Source organism: Melanerpes formicivorus, unplaced genomic scaffold (assembly GCF_026170545.1).
Source record: "Melanerpes formicivorus ecotype bairdi unplaced genomic scaffold, bMelFor1.0.p_v2 SCAF_5, whole genome shotgun sequence".
In the NCBI taxonomy this organism is placed as follows: domain Eukaryota; kingdom Metazoa; phylum Chordata; class Aves; order Piciformes; family Picidae; genus Melanerpes; species Melanerpes formicivorus.
The window spans coordinates 14627801-14654310 of NW_027142357.1; the positions used below are offsets into that span (position 1 = coordinate 14627801).

Sequence of the window (26510 nt, forward strand, 5' to 3'; positions counted from 1 at the left end):
GCAGGCTTAGCAAGTTAGTGTGGCTTAGCTAACTCTTCCTAACTTGTTCAAACAAAGTAAGCTTGGTTACTTCACTGAGCTACTGACATTTCTTTTCCAGAATGACTCAGTCCTGTTTAGCAAAGAGAAGGCTGTAGAGTCTGTCTTAGAATGCCGTATGATATGTCCTTGGAATGTTCCTGAATATTTTTGCAGGGATGGAATGTAATTTTATCTTTTGGGCCGTCATAAAAGATACCAGAACTTAAGCCAAGTATTTATTGATTTTCAACTCCTCCTGTATTTAGGAGCTTGATGTTGCACCTTGATTCAATCTCAGGTAAGGTATTGACACTGCTTTCTCCCAGTCTCTTCTTCCCCACAAGGAAATTACTTCTCATGTATGTGCATGAACACTGAGCAGAGCTGACAAACTTTCTTTGCCTTTTAAAAAATTCTCTCTCCTGCATCAAACTTTTTTCTTTTTGCTTTGTACTCATAGATTTAATTTCCATAAAGTGTCTCTTGTACCTTTCACTGCTTTGCTTTGTACTTGTGTTTTGATTTGCTATGTTTTTGCGCTTCCATTAGCCAAATATATGACAAGGTTATATCTATGAAAAACATTAAGAAAAACTAACAAAGATGCACAGCAGCTATTTTTCTTAAAAGAGTCTCAGATTTCGTCCACAGATAGGTGATGACTGTGAAAGAGACAAAGTCACACACACACCAAAAAAAAAAAACCCAAAAAAAACCAACAAAAAAAATCAAAGTTGGTAAAATTAGCTGGCAGGAAACTCTTGTCTAGATTTTTAGTTTGATGCACGTATGTTTTGTACGTTCCAATCTTAAAATTGCTTATCCTTAAATTGTTGTTTTGGTTAAATTCTTCAAAGGATCTGAGCTAAGCGTTGACTGACTGACAGTAATTGAGGGCTGAGGTTTGAGCCACACAGAGAGCTGTTTTGCTAAATGTCCATAAATATAAATTGCTAGATCTAGTCTGGATTTTAACAAGCACTGGAACTTTCAAGACAATTTGAGTATGTGCATAGATTTTAGAGCATTTCACACTCTGAGTAAGCTTGAAAAGAAGGATCAATTTTATAGCAGAATGGAAGTTCCATAATGCCTGACACCACATGAAAACCTTTAATTACTAAGAAATGTAAGATTCTCCAAAAAGAAAGAGTCCTATCTTAAAGAAGGCCAACTTATAGGCATTCTGCTCACTTCTTTGTTATCTCAATCTGAGCTTTCTTTTTTTGTGTTGCACTCCAAGGTTTTGTAAATTTTGTAATAGCTTTGTCCAAGTTAAGGACAAAAACATCCTCAATATATGGGATATTAGCTTAACTTCAAAAACTTAAGGGGTAGTCTAATGGTTGTTCTTTCTGTTTTTCATTCTCTTACCAGAACTACCTTCTTAAGATTGCAACTTAAATTATCATCTTAATTGTTTAATCATTTAACCAAAAAGCTTAGCAGTTCTGTTGTAATTGAAACACGATTGGATGATGACCGAGGAAGTTTAAAATACCTTTTAAAATTGTGAGGGTTATAAAAGAATTTCCTACTTTTTTTTTTCCCCACCCGCTTACGTGTAATCAGGCCTTTCATTTTTAAAAGATTACATGAAGTACTTCACATTTTTAATTTCTTTGCGTATCTCATTAGAAACAGATCCTCCCTAAGTCTTTTTTGACTACGTGAACACCAGGCCACCACTTTCACAGGCTTGTGTTTTCAAAGTTTGAGGGTTTCACACTTCTTTTGTTTGCAATGAAATTACTCGTAGTGATATATTTCTGTATACATGTACTTTGGAGAATACAGAGATTTTTATTATAATAGTGCTGAGCAAAATTCTGAGTGTTTTATTATTGTTGTTACAGCTGCTGTTGCCGTTTACTGGCAGGTCATCCAGAAAGAACAGCTCATGAGATGATGCTAAATGTTTGCTTTAAACAGTATGGCTACAAAATTTATCCAAATTCAGTGTTTTCAGAAAGCTTCTGCATGATGGGCTGCTAATGTTCATTTCAAATCCATGCTTCCTATTGCTGCAATTGTGTTGAATGTGTCCATTAGCGTAAATTAACATGCTTTTAGGACTTCCTGTTCTAAAAGAAAATGCAGATTAAATCAGCATTTGCAAGGTTTGTATGCCAGGGCTCTAACACTGCATTTCTTTACTTAACCAAGACTAATCACACTGTGTAGTGCCCCTTGCCAGTGCCAAAGGGTCCTTTAACTGGTGTGCAAAGCCAGTTGACACAAAGTCAAGATATTTGCTTTACGTCAGTTCTGCGGATGTGTGGTAGGCAATAAATAGTAAACCCAGCACACTGTTAGTTCAATCAGCAGCAGTTTATATACAGTAAAAATAACAGATTATATACAATTGGTTACATGATTTTACATCACAGTATGTCTGCTCCATCAATTAACTAATTTATTATATTATTATTTCATTTGTTATACTAAGGTGGTTTTGCATTTACATTTTCACACTAGAGTTACGATTTTTAGCATTAAAATCATCATAGGTTAGGGGACACCTCAGTGTTTTCATCTTTGTCCAAATCTGTCTTTAATTTATGTGAAGAGGCTGTAACAAGGTATCACCTACAAAGGCTGATGGGATTTTATTGTCTTGGGATACTGCTCTTCACTACAAAGTCTTGTTTCTGATTGTTTTTAACCTTAGACGTCATTCCATCCTTTAGTATTACCTTGATTTCATGCCAGTTTGTTATATATTTATTCAGCTTAAAAGTTTTTAATTCTGTCCTTCCAGTATCAGCTGTTGATGTCCCAGCAGACCTCCTGTGGAGCACAAGAAAATCTGCTTGAGTTAAAAGCAAAGGGGAAACTTGTCTCCAGATCTTTTTCCCATTTGTAACCTGAAAGTGAATTTTTGCTTCCAGAGAACGCATCTTGATCATTAAATGGTAATTTCTAATTTCTGTTAATCATCATTCAGTCAGTTCATCTCTGTGAAACAGCTAAATCTGTTTTCGTAGGAAAGTGACATTAAGAGAAGTATACAATGGAACAGAACAGAATTTTTCTCTTCTGCATGGCAAAGTGTTTTGATTAGCTTGGTTTAGACCATCCTTTTACTATTATAAAGCACAAAGTGAAGGTTGATTTTTGAATCAGATGCTAATGTGAAAGTCTTGCAGTACTTTAAAAAAGTATAGTAGATGACTTATTACTCCCTCCTAGCCTACCTCACATTATCTCCTAGTAGGAATTCCAAAACATTTTTTCTAAAGTAGATATTAATTCTCATTACTTAAGCAGGGAATAATGTATTTCTGATACAGAGAGGTAAATTTCTCAAAGTTTCTTGAAGGGTTATTAATTCTATTTATTAAGAATTTTCAAGCTTACAGAAGTGGATAACCTGCCTTGATCCCTGAGAATATTCTGAATTAAATGTTTATAGCCATCAGTTTCAATGGAACTGTTCTATTTTTAAATAGGCACAAATGAATGAAAGGTGATCCTGAGTGCTAAATACCTCTGCAACTTCCTTGTCTGTAGTGTAATTTGTAGGAGTCAGGGAATTCCTAATATATGTACTGCTATTTGAGTCCGTGGATATTCTGCAGTCAATTTAAGGTGGAGTCAAAATGCATTCCCGTGGTGGTTAAGTGTTACTTTCCTCAGCACTAGTTGTTCCAAATCCTGTTAATTTTGTTTTAATGTTCCCACAATAAACTGTGGAAGATATTTTCTTCTATCTGAGAGCAAGCAGACTCCCTACCTTGCTTTACTCGGGGCCGTGGCGGGGGGGAAGGCAGACAGTTAAACAAGATAAGTTCTGGATTTTTTTCCAAGGACAGAATGCTGGGAATGCTGATAAGCAAAAACCATCAGCCTTTGAAAATATAGAGACTATTTTAATGGAAAAATTCAAAAGCGATAAAAAGAACTTTTGAGCAAAAACCTTTTGATTTCTGTTTCTTCAGCATTTCACATACTGTTACTGAAACTGTGGTAGTTCTTTGGATCAATGATTAGTCTCTCTCTTTTCTGATACATCAGTAAAACCAGTAGTTTTCCACGTGGTTAGATGTTCTGTGCTTCTAATACTGAAGTATCAAAGCTCAGTTTCTAATTTGCACCCAAGCCACATAAAATTTGTGTAAGTCCCCTTTGCCTAGTTTCTCTTCTTAAGAAGTGCTTGATCCCTTATGGAGATAAGTTCCTTTTTAATCTCTGCTCTTGAAAAGAAGGGATCCTGTACAGAAAATGCTACAATTCTAGTATCTACACTCATGTGAATTCCATAGTCAAATTCATGCTAAATGCTGAATTTGGGATATATAGTTTTGCTAATTTTTTTTTACATTACAAAGTAAGAAAGATTTACAATTAACCTGTATGGCTTGATACAGCTTAAGGAATAGAACTAGAGTGAATAAATAAATATTGTGGGGTTTGGCTGCCTTCTCACTTAGTCTGATTTCCTATGCTTCCTTCAAAGTCACTGTTGATTTATTAGAGATAGGGCTAGATTTTGCTTTTATTGGAGGCAAGGGAAGAGTCAATATTGACTCTATTGACTGAGCCCTTAACTAGCAAAGTGTTTTTCAGAGCCTGTAATAATTTGCTTTGCTTATATAACAAACATCAGGTTTATTGGCATTTATCAACTCCTATCTCATTATAAAGGCAGAGGGCTTAAGAGGTTTTGGAAGCAGAACTACCTTCTCTTCCCCTGAGAATGATCAGAGGTGAAGGCAAATTCAGAGTAGCAGGCAGAAACTTCCATCAGTTCTCCCTGTATCACATTCATTTCTATGGATAAATAACCAAAATCCCTGTGGAGTTCAGGTTGCCTGACACCTTTCACAAATGTTTAGTCACATGGATATTTTGGATGTCTGCCTTTGAAACAAGGTGGGGGAAACATTAACAGCTGGGTGGAAAAGTCCGGCCAAAACCAGAAAGAACTGGCCCAAAACAGGAAAAACCGGCCGAAACCGGAAAAAAAGGCCAAAACCGGGAAAAAACGGCCCGAACCAGAAAAAAACAGCCAGAACCGGCCCAAACTGGAAAAAAAGGGCCAAAACTGGAAAAAAACTGTCAAAACCAGAAAAAAATGGATAAAACTGGAAAAAACAGGAAAAAACCGGAAAAAAAACAGCCCAAACCGGAAAAAAACAGCCCGAACCAGAAAAAAATGGCCAGAACCGGCCCAAACCGGAAAAAAAAGGCCAAAACCGAAAAAAAATGGTCAAAACTGGCCCAAACTGGAAAAAAACGGCCAGAACCAGAAAAAAACTGCCAAAACTGGCCAAGAGCCAACCAAAAGTGGAAAAAAAAACGGCCCAAACTGGAAAAAAAACAGTCAAAACCGTCCAGAACCGGAAAAAAATGGCCAGAACCGGAAAAAAACAGTCAAAACCAGCCAGAACCGGAAAAAAAACAGAAAAAAATGGTCAAAACGGGCCCAAAATGGAAAAAAATGGCCAGAACTGGAAAAAAACGGTCAAAACTGGCCAAAACCGGAAAAAAAACGGCCAGAACCAGAAAAAAAGGGTCAAAACTGGCCAGAACCGGCCAGAACTGGAAAAAACCGACCAGAACCAGCCAAAACCGGAAAAAAACTGAAAAAAACGGTCAAAACCGGTCAAAACCGGTCAAAACCGGTCAGAACCGGAAAAAAACTGGTCAGAACCAGAAAAAAAGGGTCAAAACCAGCCAGAACCGTTTAAAACTGGAAAAAAAACGGCCCAAACCGGAAAGAACCGGCCAAAACCGGAAAAAAACTGTCAAAACGCGTCAGAACCGGGAAAAAACCGACCAGAACTGGCCAAAATCGGAAAAAAACGGTCAAAACCGGCCCAAACCGGAATAAAATGGCCCAAACCGGAAAAAAACATCCAGCACCAGAAAAAAACAGTCAAAACCGGCCCAAACCGGAAAAAAAACGGCCAGAACCGGGAAAAACCGGTCAAAACCAGCCAAAACCAGAAAAAAACCAGCCAGAACCAGAAAAAAAACCGTCAAAACCGGCCAAAACTGGCCAGAACCAGAAAAAACCGACCAGAACCAGCCCAAACTGGTCAAAACCGGCCAGAACCGGAAAAAACAGCCCAAACCAGAAAAAAACGGTCAAAACCGGCCAGAACCGGAAAGAACCGGCCAGAACAGGCCCAAACCGGAAAAAAAGGTCAAAACCTGCCAGAACCGGCCCAAACCAGAAAAAAACGGCCAGAACTGGAAAAAAATGGCCAGAACTGGCCCAAACCGGAAAAAAAACGGCCAGAACCGGCCCAGACCAGATAAAAGCGGCCAGAACTGGAAAAAAACGGCCCAAACCGGAAAAAAATGGCCCAAACCGGAGAAAAGCGGCCCAAACCGGAAAAAGACGGCCCAAACCGGAAAAAAACGGCCAGAACCGGAAGAAAACAGGAAAAAACGGCCAGAACCAGAAAAAATCAGCCCAAACCGGAAAAAACGTCCAAAACCAGAAAAAACGGGAAAAAAAGTCCAAAACCAGAAAAAACGGAAAAAAACGGCCAGAACCGGAAAAAATAAGGCTTTAAACTAGATTTGAAGGGGGAAGGGGTTAATAGTCTCCTGCTGGCCGGTGACAAACAGAGGGGCAGCTCACCAGCAGTGGAGAGAAGGAGAGCTGGTAAGGGCTATCAACTTTCGGCCCTGAGGCAAGCCATGAATGATCCACCAGGACATTCTGTGGAAACCGAGGGGATTTGGCACAAGAGGAGGACAGGGCCAGCCCAGCTGAAGTGCTTCTATGCGAATGCGCGCAGCTTGGGCAACAAACAGGATGAGTTAAGGGCCACTGTGCTGCTGGGATGCCACGACATAGTGGCTGTTACTGAAACTTGGTGGGATGAATCCCATGACTGGGATGTAGGGATAGATGGATATAAACTCTTTAGGAAGGATAGGCAGGGAAGGAGAGGAGGAGATGTTGCCCTCTATGTCAATAGCCAGTTGGAATCAGTGGAGCTCCACCTGGGGAGGGATGATGAGCTGGTTGAGAGTGCATGGGTTAAAAATAAAGGCAGGACAGGGGAAGGAGATATTACTGTGGGGGTCTCCTACAGGCCACCTGACCAGCAGATCCAAGCAGATGAGGCCCTCCACAGGCAAATAGAAGCGGCTTCCAGGTCACAAGCCCTGGTCCTCATGGGTGATTTCAACCACCTGGACATCTGCTGGAGGGACAACACAGCAAGGCACCAGCAATCCAGGATGTTCCTGGACTGCATAGAAGACAACTTACTCCTCCAAATGGTAGAGGAACCAACAAGAAATGGTGCTATGCTGGACCTTGTTCTCACCAGCAGGGAAGGGCTGGTAAGCAATGTATCTGAAGGGGGCCTACAGGAAGGCTGGGGAAGGACTTCTCAGGATCTCGGGTAGTGATAGGACTAGGGGGAATGGAATGAAGTTGGAGGTGGGGAGATTCAGGCTGGATGTGGAGAGGAAGTTCTTCACCATGAGAGTGGTGAAACCCTGGAATGGGTTGTCCAGGGAAGTGGTCGAGGCCCCATCCCTGGAGGTGTTTAAGACCAGGCTGGATGAGGCTCTGGCCAGCCTGATGTAGTGTGGGGTGTCCCTGCCCATGGCAGGGGGGTTGGAACTAGCTGATCCTTGTGGTCCCTTCCAACCCTGAATGATACTATACTATGATACTAAACAGAAAAACAATCTGTCAAATGTAGCTACCTAGAAAAAGCAACTTTAAAAACAACAATACAGATGAGTATGTCTTGAAACCACTGATTACAGCTTCTCAGAAGATGCATAGCTGAATGAGTTTGATTCGGTTTGATTAGCACCAGCTTTGCACTGACGTTCTGGAACCATTCTTCATTTCAAGAAGCCACTGTCCAATTTAAAACCAGTCAGTGGCTGGTCAGTATTACAGAAAGTAAACAGCAGGCTCCATGATCTCATATATGCATGGTGTTTCTCTTAGTTAAGTAATATTTTTGAGTGACAATGCTGCAAAAGCAACAATTTTAATTGCCCATGAGTCACACATATAGACACCCTGCTTATTAACATCTGTTTTAAGGGAGTTGTCCTCAGTTTTGTATCAACCCTCAGTTTTGCTCTTGTCTTCTGCAGTGACTTAGACCTCCTTTTTTGCTTTCCCTGTATGCAATAGTTTAGTGCTTAGGACTGGCTCTGTCACAGTGAGCAAAGTAGCTGAAAGCAATAGCTGAATTAGAATCATATAATCATAGAATTGTTGGGGTTGCAAGGGACCTCAAGGATCGTCTAGTTCCAACCTTTCTGCCATATGATTTGAGGGATTGGACTTGTAGTCATCTCCTCCCTGCAGATCTGCTTGTTTTGCATTATTCATCATGACAGGCTTCAACAATTTAACTGTGAATTGTTAATAGATGAGTGCAGAATACAAAACTTAAATACCTCGAGTCACTGAGTCATGTCCATTATATGTAACACCATAATATAATCCCATTCAAAATGTGGATTTGGGGTTTTAATCAAAGTACTCATTCCATAAAAGATGGATGATGGAATCTCTGGAATTTATACTTTAAACTTGAATTAACATCTAAGTTCTTTGAAAGAATAGGTGTAGGCAGCTGTTGTGGTTATTTGGATCCTGAGTGGATAGAGGCAACCAAAATCCTGAAGAGGTATCACTCAGGTTCATCTTTGTACTTTGGCTTTCTGTGGACCTAGGCAGATTAGACTTTAGTCAATTTTTGAGACATTTGACACTCAATCCATATGTTGTAAGTTAGATGCATGACAGTAATTTCTGGTTTCTGTTTGAGGTCTTCAGAGATTCCTCAAAGCAACTCTTTAGTTCCTGGCAATTTATGTGAGGCAAAGAAATGCAAGTCTGAAAAATCCCTCTAGCATTAGTAAAAAAAAAAGTGTAGTGAAACAACTATAGTTTTTGCATCCTTATTTTCCTTTCTGTAATCTCTGTAGTTCTCTTTGAAATTATTTTTCAAAATGCTGGCATTCCTTTGTGTGGGAGGAGGCAGCACTTTTGCTAAAGTGGAAAAATACTGTTGTCAGGTTGGCTGCTTAGCTAGTTGGTGACTAGGGTCTTTAGCACTCAAAGACATATGGTATGGGAAGTTTCATTATTGAGGCACCCTCTGAGAATTCCATGGACTTCCAAGTGTTATCTAGGTGGCAAATATAATTTTTTAATTTGTTGTGGTATTAATACAGAATTTCAATACCTATGGTCTGAAAGTTATGCACAGAATAATTGCAACTTATTTGTGGAAAATAAGAGGAAAAAAATGTGATTATAAAAGCAAAATCTATGGGGAGGAGAACAAACAAGCAAGCAAATAAACCAAAAAAACAAACCAACAGCTATTCCTAAATTTTTTTTCCAAGTATAATTCTTCATAATAAAAAATACTTTTCTCTTCCTTGTAAATTATTCTGCAATATTCATTTCATAGAATATAACACCCTGCTGACTGCAGGGGTTACATGAAATGGTGCTTGTAAAGTTGCTGCTCAGACTTGTGTGTATATACATATGCATGTGTATATATATATGGCATTTGACCTGACTAAAGTCATAGATAGACGAAGGATTCTGCCTTCTGCAGAATTACCAGATTTCTTCAACATACAATGCATGAAAATTTTCAGATATCTTATATCAGCATAGACAGAGGATGTAGACCTGCAAAATGAGCCAAACCTGCCTTCAGGTGGTTCGGTTTAAATGTGTTGCTAGAGAATTTTGCCATAGTTGCCAACTGTGTGCAATTAAGACACAAGTAAACATTACAGTTTTACCAAAAGGGTAGGCCTGAGTAGTCATTCATTTCACAGGAAGGGAGGAAATTACCCTTTTCCTGATTGTCAGGTAGTTAAACTCTGCTTTTCCAGAGTGGTTTTTAATCCACGAGGTGTTAATTCAGGCAGTGAAGACAAAGGAACAGTGAAGTGTTCTTTTAATTATTTTTTAAAAATAACAGAACTGTGAACAGCTGAATCCTTAAAAGTTAAGTAATTTCTTTCTTGTGTTGAATTAACATGAGAAAAATGAATATTTTTTAACCTAATTTGCAAATTCATGGTTAGCACAACTTAACTGAATTAGTGTGCGCTGAATTTAGTTTGGGGTGTTCATTAGGGCAGCTTGGTAAAATCTGGTGCTCCCAGCAGTGGGAAGCGCAGTGGAAACCACAGACTTACCTGACTGTTGGTGGTTATCTGAATAAATTAAAAATACTTTGGTCTTGTTTATTGCTTTGTAATTCAAGCTTTGCTTAATACTGATAAAATATTTCTGAATGTTTTCCCTTCTATCTTCCCCCCCTGCCCCATACATCGTCTACCTTTGTTTTGTTTGATAGGGCTAAAAAAACCCACAAATGATCACAAGTGCTTTTAAAATACATTTGCTTTCAAGTGAACTTTGTTCACTGCTGGACAATCCATTATCTATTATTTGTGTGTACAAGTTCTTCTTTGTTTTTTTCTCCCCCATCAGGTATATACTAGTATTTCTCTGCTCTGCAAGTTCCACATGCACTGTATTTTCAGGAATGTGTGTGCCTCTTCAGTATAACTCTGGCATACTGCCATACTTAATGTGGAGAAAAAGCTCCAAGATGTCATTAACTTACCTGTTGAAAAAGCATGAATGACATGGCAAAATAAAATAAAACTTCCAAGTAGAAAAAGGACAGGATATGAATGCAAACAAGGTACTTTTTGTTATTGTTAGTAATTTTCTTCAAAGCATATAACTGATAAAATTATCTGAAATGATCACACTCATTGTGTTAGTGATTAATGGATTGCATGAAAGTGCATACTAAAAAGACATGTAATTTGGGACTCACCTTTCCAGTTCTGTTTTATCTGAACATAGAAAAAGCTAATAGAAGGAAAGGTTTAGGGCCCAAGCTTACATTCTTCAAGGATTTAACATTTCCCACTTGCGCTAATCAAAAGTAGAAGATTAAAATGCTGTATTTAGCTCTAAACAGAAAACAAGCAGAACAAAATCCTTTCAGATTAAATGCAATTTTGCCAGTAAAATTCTGTTCTGATTTTTGTCCCAGGAATGTTACGTATCCTGGTTGTACTGTACAAGTTGGATAATCATTGGAGCAAAAGTTCCTTGCAATTGAAAAGGAGCAAATATAGGTAGGACAGATTGGTGGAAAAATTGTTTTAAATGCAGGAATCTGCTGTTTTGTGATTTCATGTTTGGTACAGCAATAAGAAGGGTGAAGAAAATAGCTGTGTGAAGTTTAATCATCCCTTGGTTCTGAAGCATGAAGCCACTAACTATCATGCTTAGTGCACGTTAGAGTAGTCCCAAGTCTGCTTTAGTTTACAGTGAAGGAAATCACCCCCTAATGACAATTCCTTGCTACCCCAAAACTGCTAGCATCCATTGCGCTCTTCAGAATGTTCCCTTCACTGAGAAGGTGAGGCGCATTTGGCAAGCATGACTCTGTTTTGCTCACTGAATTTTTTTCTTTTGCTGTATACCATGTGAGGGTTGTATCTACCCAATCATTTTGTCTTTTGGCCTGCTGAAATAATACTGGGCAAGCCCTTAATTAAACTGTCTTACAATAACTGGATTTGGCAAAGTGCCTAGGGACTCACAGACTCATGTAATGACAAAAACCCTCAGCAGATCTGCTGTTAAACAGTGCCTATATTTACCCTATCCCAATATTTACAAAAGCAGAATACTACTATTGAGACAGCTTTTATCCGTGAAGGTTCACCAATCAGTTACCTAGAGAAAACAGGAATATGCCAAATTGGGAGATCCATGTGTCTTTCAATACTCTTTTCTTGGACAACTCCCCTGTTAAGTCTTTTATGTTACGTTTTCACAGGAAACATGACTCCCTGTCCTTTCCTTGTGGTCCAGAGACTGTGTCCCACCATACCATAATGTCCTTTTTCCTTTCATAGCTTCCCCTCCTCATGTATAAGCTATCAGCATTTTAAGTTATATTGGCAGAACAGGAAGAGCTGTCATAGAGGAAAGACAGAGCAGGGAAGTTTTGGTGGAAGGATTTTTTGGTTTCTGTTAAGAGAATCTGTGATGTGTAGAATGTAAGAGAGGTGCTTAAAACTGATAGCCTTGCTAACCAGATGCTGAAATTTCAGTTTTCTTGCAGAGTACTTCCCACTTCTGTTTTTGTGTGTGTGTTTGTTTTGAATTTTCATTGGTATCAACAGAGTAGATATCTGGGGAATTTGGAATTTACTAGGTTAAATCAGTGTTACACGTTTTGCATTAATGACAAGGAGTACCACTGTAGGCTTATTGCTTCCACTAGAAGATTTGATTTTTGGTAAGGGTAGACTGACAGATGCTGGGCTGATTTAAAATTACATGATGAGTGTGGTACTGTCAGAGTCAGGTGAAGCTGTGGTACATAGATACTAGTGGAATAATATTCCCATTTTACTAAGAAACTGAGCAATATGGAGATCATGAGGCTTGGCCACGAAAACTCAGCAGGCTCTTTGCAGAGCACACAATCAAGCCAAGTCTTCAGATTTCTGCCCAGTATTGCACTGACAGACAGAGGCACTAATTAGTAATGTTTTCAGGAGTTTACTTCACTCTTATACACAAAAGGAGATTAATTTATTAATCATAAATACAACATGAACATACAGTTATGAAATAATGCTTTCAGTGTGACTTTTAAAGCATCCTTCTGCTCATTCAACATTATTTTCTATAAACCAGAGTGCTTACAAAGAAATACTGTTTAACCTCTTCTCTGCATAACAAAAAGCAGCCTAGAAGTGTAAGGTCTCTTTCCATTCATCAGCCACCACATCTGTTGCTTGCTTGGACACTGACCAAAATGATTCATTCACATGTCTAACATTTATTTTTGGTGAAATACTGGGATTATACAGAAAGGCAATATTTCAAAACTGGGTCTAGGAAACCAAGGGAAGTTGGAAACAACTTCCTCAGTTGAAAACAAACACGGCGTTATATCATTCTGCAGCTTTATTAGAACGAAGGCAGTAGCCAAGTGAAGCAGCTGGATTCACACTGAAGTCACTCTGAACTCTGCAGATCATTCTGCTACGGAGCTCAAATCCCTGATCTATTGTGTTTTATTCCAAAGAACTGAACAAGGTAGGTCAATCTGTCATATTTTAAATCTAAATAATGTGTTTCTACAGCTTCAAACCTTTGCATGCAAATCCTGTGGGGTAGTGTAGAATATACTAACTAAAAGAGCTTCTTGGAAGAAAGAATGTGATATTCCTTTATTTAAAATCTTACTATTTTGAACCACCCCTGCAGCAAGAAAAGATATTAAAGTATGCATTAATTTAATTTGTAGACTTTCTCTCTCTTCCCTCTCCCCATGTCCTCTTGTGTAGGGTTTTTTTTATTTATTTACTTAGAGATAGCATGTCTCCTATAGCTATAGCAATTCCTAGTGTTAGTAGACGTAAGTACATCAGTTTTGATCTAGACAGATTTCAGAACTGCAGCTGGAAATAATTTCACTTTATGTATCAGATTAACAAAATCATTCTCATGAGTTGTAGACATGCAGGATTAAAAGGCTTCTATGATTGGAGCCAGATGGTCTGTTTCCCCTAACCATTCTGGAATAAGTAGGATGTGAATTTAGCTGTCACTAAGTGTATGTGAGCTTGTTTCCTAGGAGGTGTCAAGAAGCCTTTTATAGTACTGCACAATGAGACAGGGCAAGATTTCACCTCCTATTCAGACTTAGTGACAGCCCTGTTGTTGTCACCTGTAGCCTTTCTAAATCTAACCTGGCAAAGCCAAACTATGTCCCAAACCTGGTTTTGTAGATTTACAGAAGATGTGTAGATTCTCTATGAATTGAAACACATTTGCTTTCTATCTGAATAAAATTGTATTACTGAATTATTTTAAATATTTATTAATTCACAGCTAAGGCAAAAAGAGTGAGTGAGGGTACTTCAAAGTAATAGCATTTGTCAGGCCAGCTTTGTGGAAACTGATTCAGGATTAACTTGCTTATGATGTCTTACTTTCACGATCATCATATTATTGTTTTGCCTCAGCTGAACTAGAACTATTTTATGTACCATCACTGCAGCTTCTGCCCAAATTTAAAACATCAGCCACTTACACCAGTCAGGCAGGATGGAGGTCCCACCAAGTTTACTTTTATCCTGGGGACTTTATATGTGCTTTATATGTGCCTTTGTAGAAAAGGATCACAAGTCAGGGAAATGATATAAGGATTCCTGGGCAGGGGCAGAGGAAGTCTGTTAATGACAGTAATGCGATTTGTGTGTACTATACATGATAAATTCTTCCTTTTAATTTTAAAAATTCTCTGCTGACAACCTAATGAGCAACTTCTGGAATGCTACTAGATTTGTATGTATCTCTGGCAGATTGATTCAAGGGGAAAATTTATATCTGTTTTTAAATAAAGCTGGTTGCCTTAAAGATTTCTCTTCTCCTTATGTTTCTTGAAAGCTGCTTGAAGTTTGTGATTTGGTTTTAGACATTAATATTTTAATAATTCTGCTGTTCCAAGCCCTAAGCAGCTAGTATTGCAGAGGATTATAGTCTGTTGAATGGTCTTGTTATTTGCTAATTTATTCATTTTGTCAAATAGAATGTGCCAGTGGTTTGGCTAATTTTCACTCATTATTTCTGTTAATGGATTGATTTGTGTTCATCTGGTCTGAAGACAGCAGTTTCATGAGAGTGCAGGGCTCTGTTGTTGCTGGCTTTGAAAAGAGAGCTGAGTGGGAGGAACAGATTCTCATGGTCTGTTACCAGGAGAAGGGGTTTCTGTGACTGGGGTGGGCAGTGTCCAAGAGAAAATTGGTCTTAGAAAGGAAGATGCTGTCATTCACAGATCAACTCCCCCACACTTAGACAGTGCACTTGAGAATCTTGAGAGAAAGCGAAAAAAATGTGTTACTAAGCATATGGTTATTTCAGGGGAGCTCAAATAATTCTGTGCTCTTTGTATCTTTAATATGTTCCAGAGGTTACAGGCTTAGAGACAGGAGCAAAAAGCCCTGTATCAGCCCACGTCTGCTGTTTGCCAGAGATAATTTTTGCTGAATTGTTGCAGCTCTCTTATACCCAGCCCACCATTTTTCTGCAGTACAATTCTTTAGATGAACTGAACAGAGCTGCTACAGGCATAATAGTTATTAGTGGGCTCAAAGGGAAACTGAATTGCTACAAGCCACGTTTGTTCTCAAGGATTATCTGAAAAACCTGCCTCTCCAAAAGTCCCCAGTCCTCATCAGGGATATTAGCTAGCAAAGAATTTGCATCCTTCTCCTACTTCTCTTATGCAGCCCAAGCTCTCTTGTCCCTTTTTATACTTCTTGAAGGATGTATTTGAAAGAATGACAAGGCACAAGTATGAAGAGCCAGCACCTTTTCCCTCTATCCACCTCTTCATTCTTTTGGCATGGTCTAAATTCTGCCTCCAACTTTGAATCTATTGTTTGGCTTTGGGCAAGACACTTCTGTTCCTTTCCCAACTTTAATCTGTGTTTATTCTGTTTAATTATAAACAAGGCAGGAATTATCTCTCATGTGCTTCTAGTGCCTAGATCCAGTGAGGCTTTGATCTTAAAGGCTGAGGCCTTTGGGTACTTTCCCAACATAAATATGTGTTTCTTTCAGCAAGTGTGAGCCTGGTGCAGAAGTTTTATTTTCTTCTGAAGCTTCCTATATGAGAGAAAGTGGAGAGTAGCAAGTCCTGTACAATGTAATACCACTTTCTGCTCTCCTATTTCTTCTTTCTAGTATCCTCTTGTAATCAGCTCAGCCCCACATCATTTTAATGAGATGTTTCAGACCTGTTAAGAACCATCAGCTATTTAAGAATACTGAGTAATTTATTGTTGAAGTCCTAAACTCTTAACTGAGGGTGTTGTACCAGATGTGGTGCCATCAGGTGAGAAGTGATTTGCAAAGGTAAAACCTGTAAAACTAGAATTTCCAAGTTCCTAATTTAACGTCTCAATCAAAGACTCCATCTATTCTTATCAGTGCTAGGGAGTGTTTGCAGTGCCATGTTAGGGAGACAATTATCCAGCCCTCCTGAAACTGTATTAACAATTTGAATTTTCCCCTTTTCAGGAATACAGGCAGTGCTTATTTTAGACTTGATCTTAAAGTAAATAAAAGAGTTATCTTTGTATGAATAGACATATTGGAGTAACAGTAATAGAGAAGTAGATACCCTTAATCTACTGTACATAGTGACTCTAGTATATTGACTGTGATGACAAAATGAAGTGCGTTATCAGCTGGAATATTTTGGTTATATACTAACCATATTTTGGAACTGGATGTTCTTATAGACCCAGGAAAAATTATGGCAAGAGTAAAATACCCATAGCAGTATTACAATCATGCTAGAAGAAACTGCTGATGTAGATTTAGTGAGTAGAAGAAACCTAGAAGAACAGAGACTGATAGAGAGTGCAGTACCTAACCAAGCATACTGTTAGAATCTGTGAAATAGAGTAAGATGTAGGAAAGTGTATTTGAGGAAAAAGTTGTATTGCTGATATTTTCTGGACTTAGCTCTTAATTCTTCTTGTTAAAATGACTTAAGTGTAACAGGTTGTTAACAGGTTGTAACAGGTTATTAACAGAGATTTTATATCTTTTTGGAGAAGGTTATTTCTTTTTTTTCTGCAGTGACTTGTTATGCTGCAGCAACTTTAGTATGATTGTTGTCTTGTATAATTTGCCTTAATCAGTCTGCTGAGACAACAGTTCATAGTGTGAAAGAAATCTCTGTATTCACTCCTCTGTTCTTGCTTGGCTACTTCCTGTTAGGAGGGAGTTGTGCTTAAAGCATGTGTACAGCTGTTCAAAAATCAGCCGGAGCTATGTGATCATGTAATGATCGTGTAATGATCATGTAATGATCGTATGAATGCTAGGCAAAACATATGGAACAGTTACAAAGTAAAAAATCCAAATATCTTTTTTGCAAGAAGAACTTTTATGTTCTAGTAAAGCACGGCTTTACTAGAAATGCAAGCATTCATTATCTTGTCAATCTAGCCATTGGGAAGCTGAGGCACTTAACAATTTTGTATCAGGTATCTCCATTACTCTAAGTAATGTAGTAACTATGGTGGCTTGTAGCCAAAGAAAATACTGATGGTGTTCGTGGAGGAATAGAAAACATATCAAACTTCCTTGGAAAGATACTTCATTGGTGTGCATACCTCACATGCTGAAGACACAGACAGTATGATATACAGTGAACCTGCTGGCCTTTGTCATCTGAGAGGTGTGCTTAATGGTGCTGTGATATGTACTGGGTGGCCTCTAGAAATGGAGTAATAGATATGGCAAGAAAATGATGGAAATCCAGGTTCTTTGTCTCTTCATTGTGGAGAAAACAGACCAGAATCTGCAAGGGCTGCTTGGGTAGGTGATGGCTCCTACAAGGTGGTTCAGGGGAGAACCTTTCTTCAGAAAGTAGAAGGTCTTTCAGAGGTGAAGCTGTGGTTTCTCTGCTCCATCACGAGTGAGGTGATGGTGTTATGTCCAAGAAAGGAGAATAGGATTGTAGTTCAGCCACTAGGCAGGGATTCCAGATTTAGCACTTTGTTTGATCAGAGATTTCCTGTAGGTCATTCTAAGTCTTGTTGTCTGTAAGCTAAACTGATGATACTTCTCACTGGAGCTTGCTTTCATTAATAGTTGTGAATACTGAGGTGTTATGGCTGGTTATGTAAATACTACAGCAATGCTGACACATGAAGTATAAGACCATATTTTAAATTTCAAGGGTCACTGTTTACCTAAACTTCTGGTTTTACCTACTTGTAAGAATGCTAGATTGTCTGGGTTTTTTAACCATCTTATTTATTTTTAATTTTCTTTCTTTTTTTCCTTTTTTTTTTTTTCCACTGAATGGGGCCAATTAAGTGTTTCACAGGTACAATCTGTCATTTTCTTGACTCTGATATATGTTTGTAGTCACATAGTAGACTTTTGGTGGTTACTGCAACTCATTATGTTAAAAAAGAATATAAAAAAGGTATTTTAACCTTTAGCTGTATTAAGGAAACAAGAGCCAGAGTAAGTGCTGACTACACAGTGACTGATTGCCCCTGCCCCAGTGTATATCCCAAGGGCATCTGGGTTTCTTTGTCTTCTTTAGGGGTTGGAAGTCTTGGTGCTTGGAATCAGCATGAAAATAAATCACATTTGATGATACACAGTTGCTGTTTGCAGGCATTTATGAGTTAGCTGATTGTGGAACTGGTATACTGCTCAGTTGTAGTAGTTGTCTGGATGATTTGTTATACTCAGCCTAGACCTACTGTAGATACTTTTCATGTTACACCAGCATTATTTAGATATAAAGTTGAGGTTTTCATTTGTCGTTTAACATTTCTGTGGTGACAACAGTGCTGATCAGGCATCATTGCTTTACCAGTATTAACTGCGTCTGCTCTGTAAAGGTTTGTTAATCCTGCATTGAGAAAAAATGTTCTGAAGCTGTTAGCTGGTCAAATGACTTCAATACCACAGATTAAGTGGTGTGTTATGACTATCAGGGTCATGTTTGGCCTTGCTCACAGAAAGTTGGTTTTGGCATAAATCTGAGATGTGTAGCTAGTACATGGTGTATGCATTTCTAACACTGCTTCACTGAGAGATGTAATAGAGAATGATGGGGGTTTGCATTCTTGTCTTGTCTGCTAGAACAAATATATCTATATTATGTCTTGCAAATATTTCCAGACAGATAAAATATGTATTATGACCCATTCTAGCTGTTGAATTCAGGGAATCTAACAAAGTCAGTTTGTTATCATGTGTCTAATGACCATTAAAATAATAATCAAGACATAGGCATTTGTGTATGTGTCTGAGAAAGAGAAAACTTACATACAAGCCTTGGTTCTGCTTTTGTGTGTAATAGCTCAAAATGCTGCTTCTTAGTAGTTTTGTCTACAGGTCCAGCTTTAGGCTTAAATTATAGCATAGCTATGATTTAATTTTGTAGATGGGTGTATCCTGCTATGGGAATGTTTCTACATGGAGGTATGCGGTCAGCTTAGTTTTGTTCTTTTGAGGGAGACATACAAGTCCATGACAGTTTGTAATCTCATCAGTATTCTTGGTGAATTTTAGGATCTATGTCTTTGTAAAATACTTGCCAGAAATATATGTACCCCTAGCAAAATTGTTCAGCCTTCTGTGTTTTGAACTTCACAGATAAACTAACAGGTGAATTTCATGTTTATGTTTTTGAAGCTAGATAAACTCAAAATTTAGCACTTCACATTATTGGATTTTTTTTTTTTTCCTCTCAGATGAATTCAATATCCAGAAAATCTTGCTGAGATACAGTATGACAAGCAGACTTTAGATGACCTTTTGAGAAACTAATTTGTCTTGGTCTCTCACATTTGACTTTTTCATATTACAAAAGTTGAAGTGAGTCAATTGGTTAAGCTTTCCTTTAGCTGTAGATCATACTCATGGAATGTAATACACTCAGAATTATTCATAAAGGAAGGTTTGTGTTATATATTCCACTATGAAGTTAACTGCTGAGACAGCCAACTCCATAAACTATAGTTTTCCCATTGTCGGACCCCTGTTGTGACCTCTGAAAGCAATTTTGCTGGCCAGAGGCTCTGAGCACTGTTTATCACAATGAACAAATAGATTTTGGGACTACCACTCAAATATTTAACTAACATAGACAGTGAATAAGCTCTTCCCTGGACCTCTCTGTAAATTTCGTAAGTAATGAGGACCAAATGTGAGACAGAGTTTGTGTGGGCTGTAGCCCAAACATGTGGCCTAAACTACCAGTGTAATTAAGTGGGATAGTAATTTGCATGTTGTCCAGAGAACTTTGAAGCCCCAAGAAGAGTGGAGTGAGTGGAAATGACAACTGTTTTGTTTGTTTTCTCCTATTTTAGACTGAAAACCCAATATAATTTAATTCCAAAACCATTCTACTGACCTCAGGGCTGAGGCATGGAGAGGTCAAACAGGATGCATGTGTCACAGCCATGAATAGAGTCCAAAGTACTGGTCCAATGTCATAACTGTAAGGCTATTATTAGCATAACAAAAGCTGTTTTCTTTTAAGCATATCCAATAATTTGTCCAAGTTGTCATTATGGCTCAACTTTATGAAGTATGGTAATTGTGACAGAGAAAAAAAAATTTATATTTGTAGTACAAAACTATGCATGTGTCAACTGACATCTGATTATTTAATTCCCTGCTGAAATTCAGAGAAAGGCAGTTCATGTAGCACATGGTGAAGGCTCTTCCCAATGGTTCTGTGGCTTTGTATTTTAGAAATACTTCCTAATGATCTGTGTTTCTTGGTAATCGTGGGTTTTGTCCCAGGATCTAAAAGGTACTAGCACCAAGTGCCAGCCTGTGATATTCCTAGGAGCTCACTTAGTAATTAACTTCTGTTTTACAGAAGGGTAATGAAACATCCTGGTCAAATATTCTGAAACCTATTTCCTTAAAATTAAGCAGCTATAGTCATAATTATGCAACTGTATCAAGGAGGCTGAGTTTTCAGAGCTGCTTGTGACCTTAAACTGGAACAGGCTCCAGTGAAACAATGATAAGTGTATCCTGTGCACAGTCTCTTTACTATTTAATAAAAACCCAACAGGATGAAGCCTAAACTTGGTTGTATTCATCCACATGCAACACAACTCTGTTCTGTAACCTGTGGCTGCTCCCAAATTCTACCACCAGGCCTCTAACCACACTTTCCTGTTTAATGAAAAATATTTGCCTTCCTCTGGCTCTTTTTTGCAACCCTGGAGCAGCAGGAACTGAGCCTATGAACTGCACCAAACCTTCCTTGCCCTTTCTATCAGCTGTCCTGAAAGCCCTGCAGGAACTTCTGGCAAAAGTCTTGTTTTCTCTGCTGCGTCTCTGCAGACAGGTTCATGGGACCCTGGAAATTAGGGCATCTGTCAAAGATCATACAGGAAACCAGTGACAGAATAATGAATTCTCTTTCAAGAACTGCAAGACAGTTCTAACTCTGAAGGTATGTTAAAAAATAAATCCCAAATTTATGTATTGAAGACCATGTGTGTTTCAAAAACACAAAGAAACATCCGTGCTTGAATGCTGGTTAACAGTTATCCCAGATGAAAAAAAATCCAGATCCTTCCTGATGTAAACCAACATAGCTCCACTGACATCCTGTATTGCTTGTCTCTTTTACGGCAGGGCTTAACACCATGAATCCTGTTGTAGAAGGGCTTCATATATGTGGATGTCACAGGGTAAAGTTTCTGGGCTTTGCAGATGTAACTGTCAGGCTTTGCTAAGCCCTAGCCATAGAATCTAGTTTCAGCATCTCTGCTCTGCAAGCAATAGTGCAGAATATTCCTTCTGCCTTTTTGCCCCCACTGCTAAAGACTTAGCAGTGGAAGAGTAGGAGTCAGAGATCAGGAGAAATACAGGCTTGGAAAAGTAATTGCCTTCAAAAGGTGTGCTAGTGCAGTGATGGAGTTTTAAACCATTGGAGGCTTGATAAATATTTAGTATTTATTTAAGTATGTTTGCTTTCTCTACTATACATAATCTTTGAAATTCTAAATATAAAATTAACATTGTTGGACCGTAGGCAAATGTCTGCTATTGTCATTATGTTTGGGGTTGTTGGTTGGGTTGGGTTTTTTTGTGTGTTGCGTTTTTTTTTCTTTAGCATAATTAGGGAGGAAAAAAGAGTTGAGAGAAAATGTTTGAATCCAAGTATTGTTGTGTTGTGCTAACTCTTCAGAAACCTAAAAGCAAAACTGATGAATGACTGGAATGCAGGATGTTGATTAGCAAGAGCCTGAAAAAATAGGTAGTTTTGGTTTGTACTTTTTTTTTTTTTTAATTGCATACATTTGATTTGTACTATAGGCGAAGACCCTTAAAAATCCAATTATTAATGTGACTGTCCTCTGAAACTGTCTAAATGTAATGTTATTCCAGATGTTAGTGGTACTGCTCCTTGTTTATAATGTTTCTCAGCAGCTGTTAAGCTATCTGAAAAAAAATTACTCAGATGGGTGGTACTGGTATTTGATGCAGTCTGCCCCCACGGGGCATGCAATTATATGAATTCAGCCCAGTAAGTATAATTTTATCAGGACAGCAAACCAAATAACATTCCTTCAGCCTGATGTAAATTATGAAGGGCACATGTTATCATAGCTTCTTGACAGAACAGGCTGTTTTCACTCATTACATATTTTTTTTATCAAGAGATGTAAAATTACATAACTTTTTTTTTTCTTCTTACCCCTACCCCCTTCCTCTTACTTATCCACCTACAAATGAGAAATGTAATCCTGCTAAAGCATGTGCGCTCCCATAGCTTCACTTGTGTGAGTAATCCTAATCATTTCAAAATAAGCAAGCTACTTTTTTTGGAGGAAAGGTCTGTACAGCACCTTTCCTCCACCACCTTTCCTCCAAAAATACAAACTTGCAGATGTGGTTCTGCAGCAGTGGACTATGGAGACCACTCTCCTGTTGTCCTTAGCATTAATGGAATGGCAGGAATGCAGGGCTGAGTTACAAAAGTGAGTGCTGGTTTAGAGTTTCTGAATGGAGCTATTGCTCAGAACTGTACCAGTGAGCTCCTCCATAACACAGCTAATGGGCTCTCAGGGACGGGTTTTCAGGGCAGTTGAGTCCAGCCAAAACAATATAGCTTTAAATGATGACAGAATTTAGCAAAATAATTGTTTTGACCATGGCAGATACTGTTGTCAGTCTGGGGCCATCTGTGCCTTCCTGCAGCTTTGTCCATACTGCAGAACAACCACACAACTTTGCTTTTTCCTGTTCGATCCCTGTTTGCTATCTGTTTTCCATTCATTTCTTTCATTATGGGTTTTTCTTTTTGATTTAGATTTTCCTTTCCTTCCCCCCTTCTCTTACTCCCACACTTTTCCGCTGGAGTTTGGGAAGAAAATTGCTATATGAAAAATCATCATGTAGTTTTAAGTTCCAGAAGCTTTTGCAATGGAAGAAAATGGAGACTGTCATTCTGGCTTAAGAAAAAGGGGACACATATATTCTTCTGTTACTCTTGTAGTGTTTTGTTCTCCTGAGAAACTGGATTATCTTTCATCTATTACCTGTTTCTCAGCTGACTAATGGAAGAATAACCACAATTGTATGTATTATCCCTGTATGTTTCCTTCTCTACATCCTTTGCAGCATTAAGTAAATCTAATGCAATGATTGTGTCTGAAAATCAGCATTCCTAGATACAGAGATAGATACATGATAGAGAGGAATAGACCCATGAATTTTCAGTTGGTGAAGAAATCACTGTCTATGATTTTGTTAACTATAATTAAGAGAGGTGTCTGTGTGTGTATATAGGAATTTTGTAAAAAGTGGCTTCCTTGCATTTTAACTGCACTTTTTTGGCCTATGTAGATGCCTCTTGCTTCTCTGAGTTTGGACATATACAATCCATAAAACTTGATTCAAATAGGAACAGAACAGTAAAATATGAAACCCAACTAGAACAGAAAAATCATGCTTCAGTAAAATTTCAGTAAATTCAGTAAATTTCTCCCAGAAATTTATCAGTGATAACATGCTCAGTGCTCTCTTAAGAAATAATTGCAAATAAAGCAGTTCTGAGGATTTCAAATGTTGCCTTGAGCATTTCTTGAAATGCTCCTGACCGAAATACTACACAAGCTTTGTACTAGCAATTGACAGATAAAGTGACTGGTATGTGAAACTGGTATGTGACCAAGAACTTAAAGGAATTGCAAGTTACTATGTGCAGTGCTGTAAAACATTTCTTCTTTGACTGTTCCATTTCTTTTCTTCCCCAGAAAGCAGCTGTGCAACATGACATTTGAAGATTTTGAGAACTACTCTTATTTCTATGACCTGCCTGAGGAAGACGAATCACCCCAGTCCTCCCTCAGCATTGCCCATATAATTTCCCTGTCCTTTTACAGTGTGGCATTTCTGCTGGGAGTGCCAGGCAATGCCATTGTGATCTGGTTTATGGGTTTTAAGTGGGATAAATCTGTTTCTACACTCTGGTTCCTCAATCTGGCTGTTGCAGATTTCATTTTTGTTCTCTTCCTGCCTCTCTATATTACATATGTTGCCATGGGCTTCCACTGGCCTTTTGGGAAGTGGCTCTGCAAAATGAACTCATTCATTGCACTACTTAATATGTTTGCCAGTGTTTTCTTCCTGACATTTATCAGCCTTGATCGCTATATCCGCCTGGTCCACCCAGTCTTTTCCTACAAGTACCGGACTGTAAGGAACACTCTCATTCTTAGTGGGATCATTTGGATATCAGCTGCAATTATTGGTGGCCCTGCCTTGTACTTCAGAGACACAGCTACAGTTCTCAACAATGTCACCATTTGCTACAACAACTTCCATGTGCATGATAGAGAACTTATTTTGCTGACACATCACATTCTCATTTGGGTGAGGCTTGCGTTTGGTTACCTCTTTCCTCTAGTGACCATGGTCATCTGCTACTCATTGCTGATTGTCAAAGTGAAGAGGAGAACTGTATTGACTTCCAGCAGGCTTTTCTGGACCATCATTGCTGTAGTCGTAGCTTTTTTTGTTTGCTGGACACCATATCACATATTCAGCATTGTGGAGCTGTCTGCTCACCACGATGAAAATCTGCATGACTTACTGCAGGATGGCATTCCCCTCTCTACTGGCCTTGGTTTCATCAACAGTTGTCTCAATCCCATCCTCTATGTTCTGATTAGCAAAAAGTTCCAGGCCCAGGTCAAGACAACAGTCTCTGAGGTGCTAAAATTGGCTCTGTGGGAGGTGAGCTGCTCAGGAACTGTCAGCGAGCAGCTCTGGAGCTCGGACAACACCCATGCACCCATGCACTATTGTGAAACTGCTCAGTGAGGGCTCGTTGATATCCCTCTCCAAAACAGCTGACAGGAGATCTGGAGATGTTCTTGACTTTTTATCTGCCAGTCAGATATGCATTGTTGCATGTACAATTGTATGTAAACAGCTGGCTTACTTGCACTTGCTGCTTTCCTTGAAAGGTTTTTAAAGGACACATCATTTGGGTGTGGTGTATTTGCAGTGTGCACACAGCCTGAACTGAAAGCCATCATTTTAAGTCAGAATTCCTCTAACTGGAGTTTTGATTAGGAATATTATTGTAATGCTGTTGTTCTGTTGTGATTCTGTACTTCACTGATAGTAAAAGAGGACATAAATATATTCCTCCTTGCTATCACTGATAACATTCACGATTGAGGCATTCTCATCCAAGAAGTTATAGCCATACATCAATGGGTTATGAATCTGATTGTCTAGGATTGCCTCAAGAAGGAATCATCTGGCTACATCCCAGCTAAGTGAAGCTATTGGTGGCTCCATTCTGCAGCTGGAGAAGAATCCCAAGAGAGAGCACACTGAATTGCTGATTTCTCTTGTCAAAGAAGAAAATTATGGAAAGCAAATCTGTTTTTTCCAACTGTTCTTTATCTCACACTAAAAGGTAGGACAGAAGTTGCTGTTTTCTGGATGCTTATTCCTGTGCTTTTAGCACCACTTGGGTGCAAAATACTCTGCAGACGTTTCATACAGGTCTTAGGCTCATTAGAAATGTGCAAAGAATGACTGGAAATATTTCATATAGAAGCTGAGATTCAAGGCTCCCTGCCACACTTGTTCTTTTTCTGTGTTTAAATTTTCAAGCTGCAAGAGATTTACAACTATTGGTTGCTCTGTCAAACAATGGTAAACAAAAAAAGGTATAATTTTGTTTGCCTTAATGCTAATTTTCAAAAAAATAAAGAGAGTGAAACCAACAATATTCTGCTACAAGTCTACAGCCAAATTTGAACTTTGCCAAATGAGAGGCAAGACAGTGCATCCAGGAATTAGTGTCCACTCCCAGAAGAAACATTAAGTAGTTCCAGTTGTGCTTTATTCTGTTCCAGCTTGTTGCTTGCTGTAGAATCACATACACAAACTGCAAATATGTTAAGTGGAGTAGACAAATTTCTGATGCAATACCACTCAAGAAGTTGAATGTGGGACAAAACTCCAGTAAAACCATAAAGCTTTGAGTAAATTTGAAACATTTTTCTTTGTTATTAGCACAGGTATATAGAATAAAACTGCCTTTCAGATGATCTAGTTTCCATGGCTTGCTTTTGTATAATATATGCATATACCCAGGCATAAGCACATCCACTATTTGTAGCTGTACAAATAGAAAATCTGTGGTCTGTAACCATTTCCTTGGGCTCTGGTTTCAAGGCCTGGGAGTGTCAAACAGAATCAGTGGAATTTCAGTGTATTTCACTTTGGCAATGTTGGTAAGCAGCACTCATCCAGTCATTTGGTGCCTGCTGCATCATATTTTGGCACTGTGCTGATCAACGTGCCTAAACCAAACATATTGCAGGTTTTCTTCATGTGTTTCTTGGCATCCTTTTAAGTAAGAATGATGTAT

General features: G+C 38.6%; 2 protein-coding genes across 3 annotated transcripts; both read left to right on the forward strand.

The window, feature by feature from the left end:
* Positions 1-25019, forward strand: CMKLR2 (chemerin chemokine-like receptor 2). Of its 2 annotated transcripts, XM_068138354.1 has the most exons (4): positions 1-319; positions 2783-2936; positions 12999-13132; positions 23872-25019. In XM_068138354.1, the coding sequence occupies exon 4, from the start codon at positions 23888-23890 to the stop codon at positions 24938-24940; it is 1053 nt and encodes a 350-aa protein (XP_067994455.1). In that variant the 5' UTR covers positions 1-319; positions 2783-2936; positions 12999-13132; positions 23872-23887; the 3' UTR covers positions 24941-25019. The 2 variants fall into 2 exon arrangements, with proteins under 2 accessions (XP_067994455.1, XP_067994456.1); XM_068138355.1 differs by lacking the exon at positions 12999-13132.
* LOC137441539 (probable serine/threonine-protein kinase samkC) lies at positions 5859-6548 on the forward strand. The gene has a single exon (XM_068139205.1). It carries the CDS (start codon positions 5859-5861, stop codon positions 6546-6548), a length of 690 nt encoding a protein of 229 aa, XP_067995306.1.
* Positions 25020-26510: the final 1491 nt, after the last annotated feature.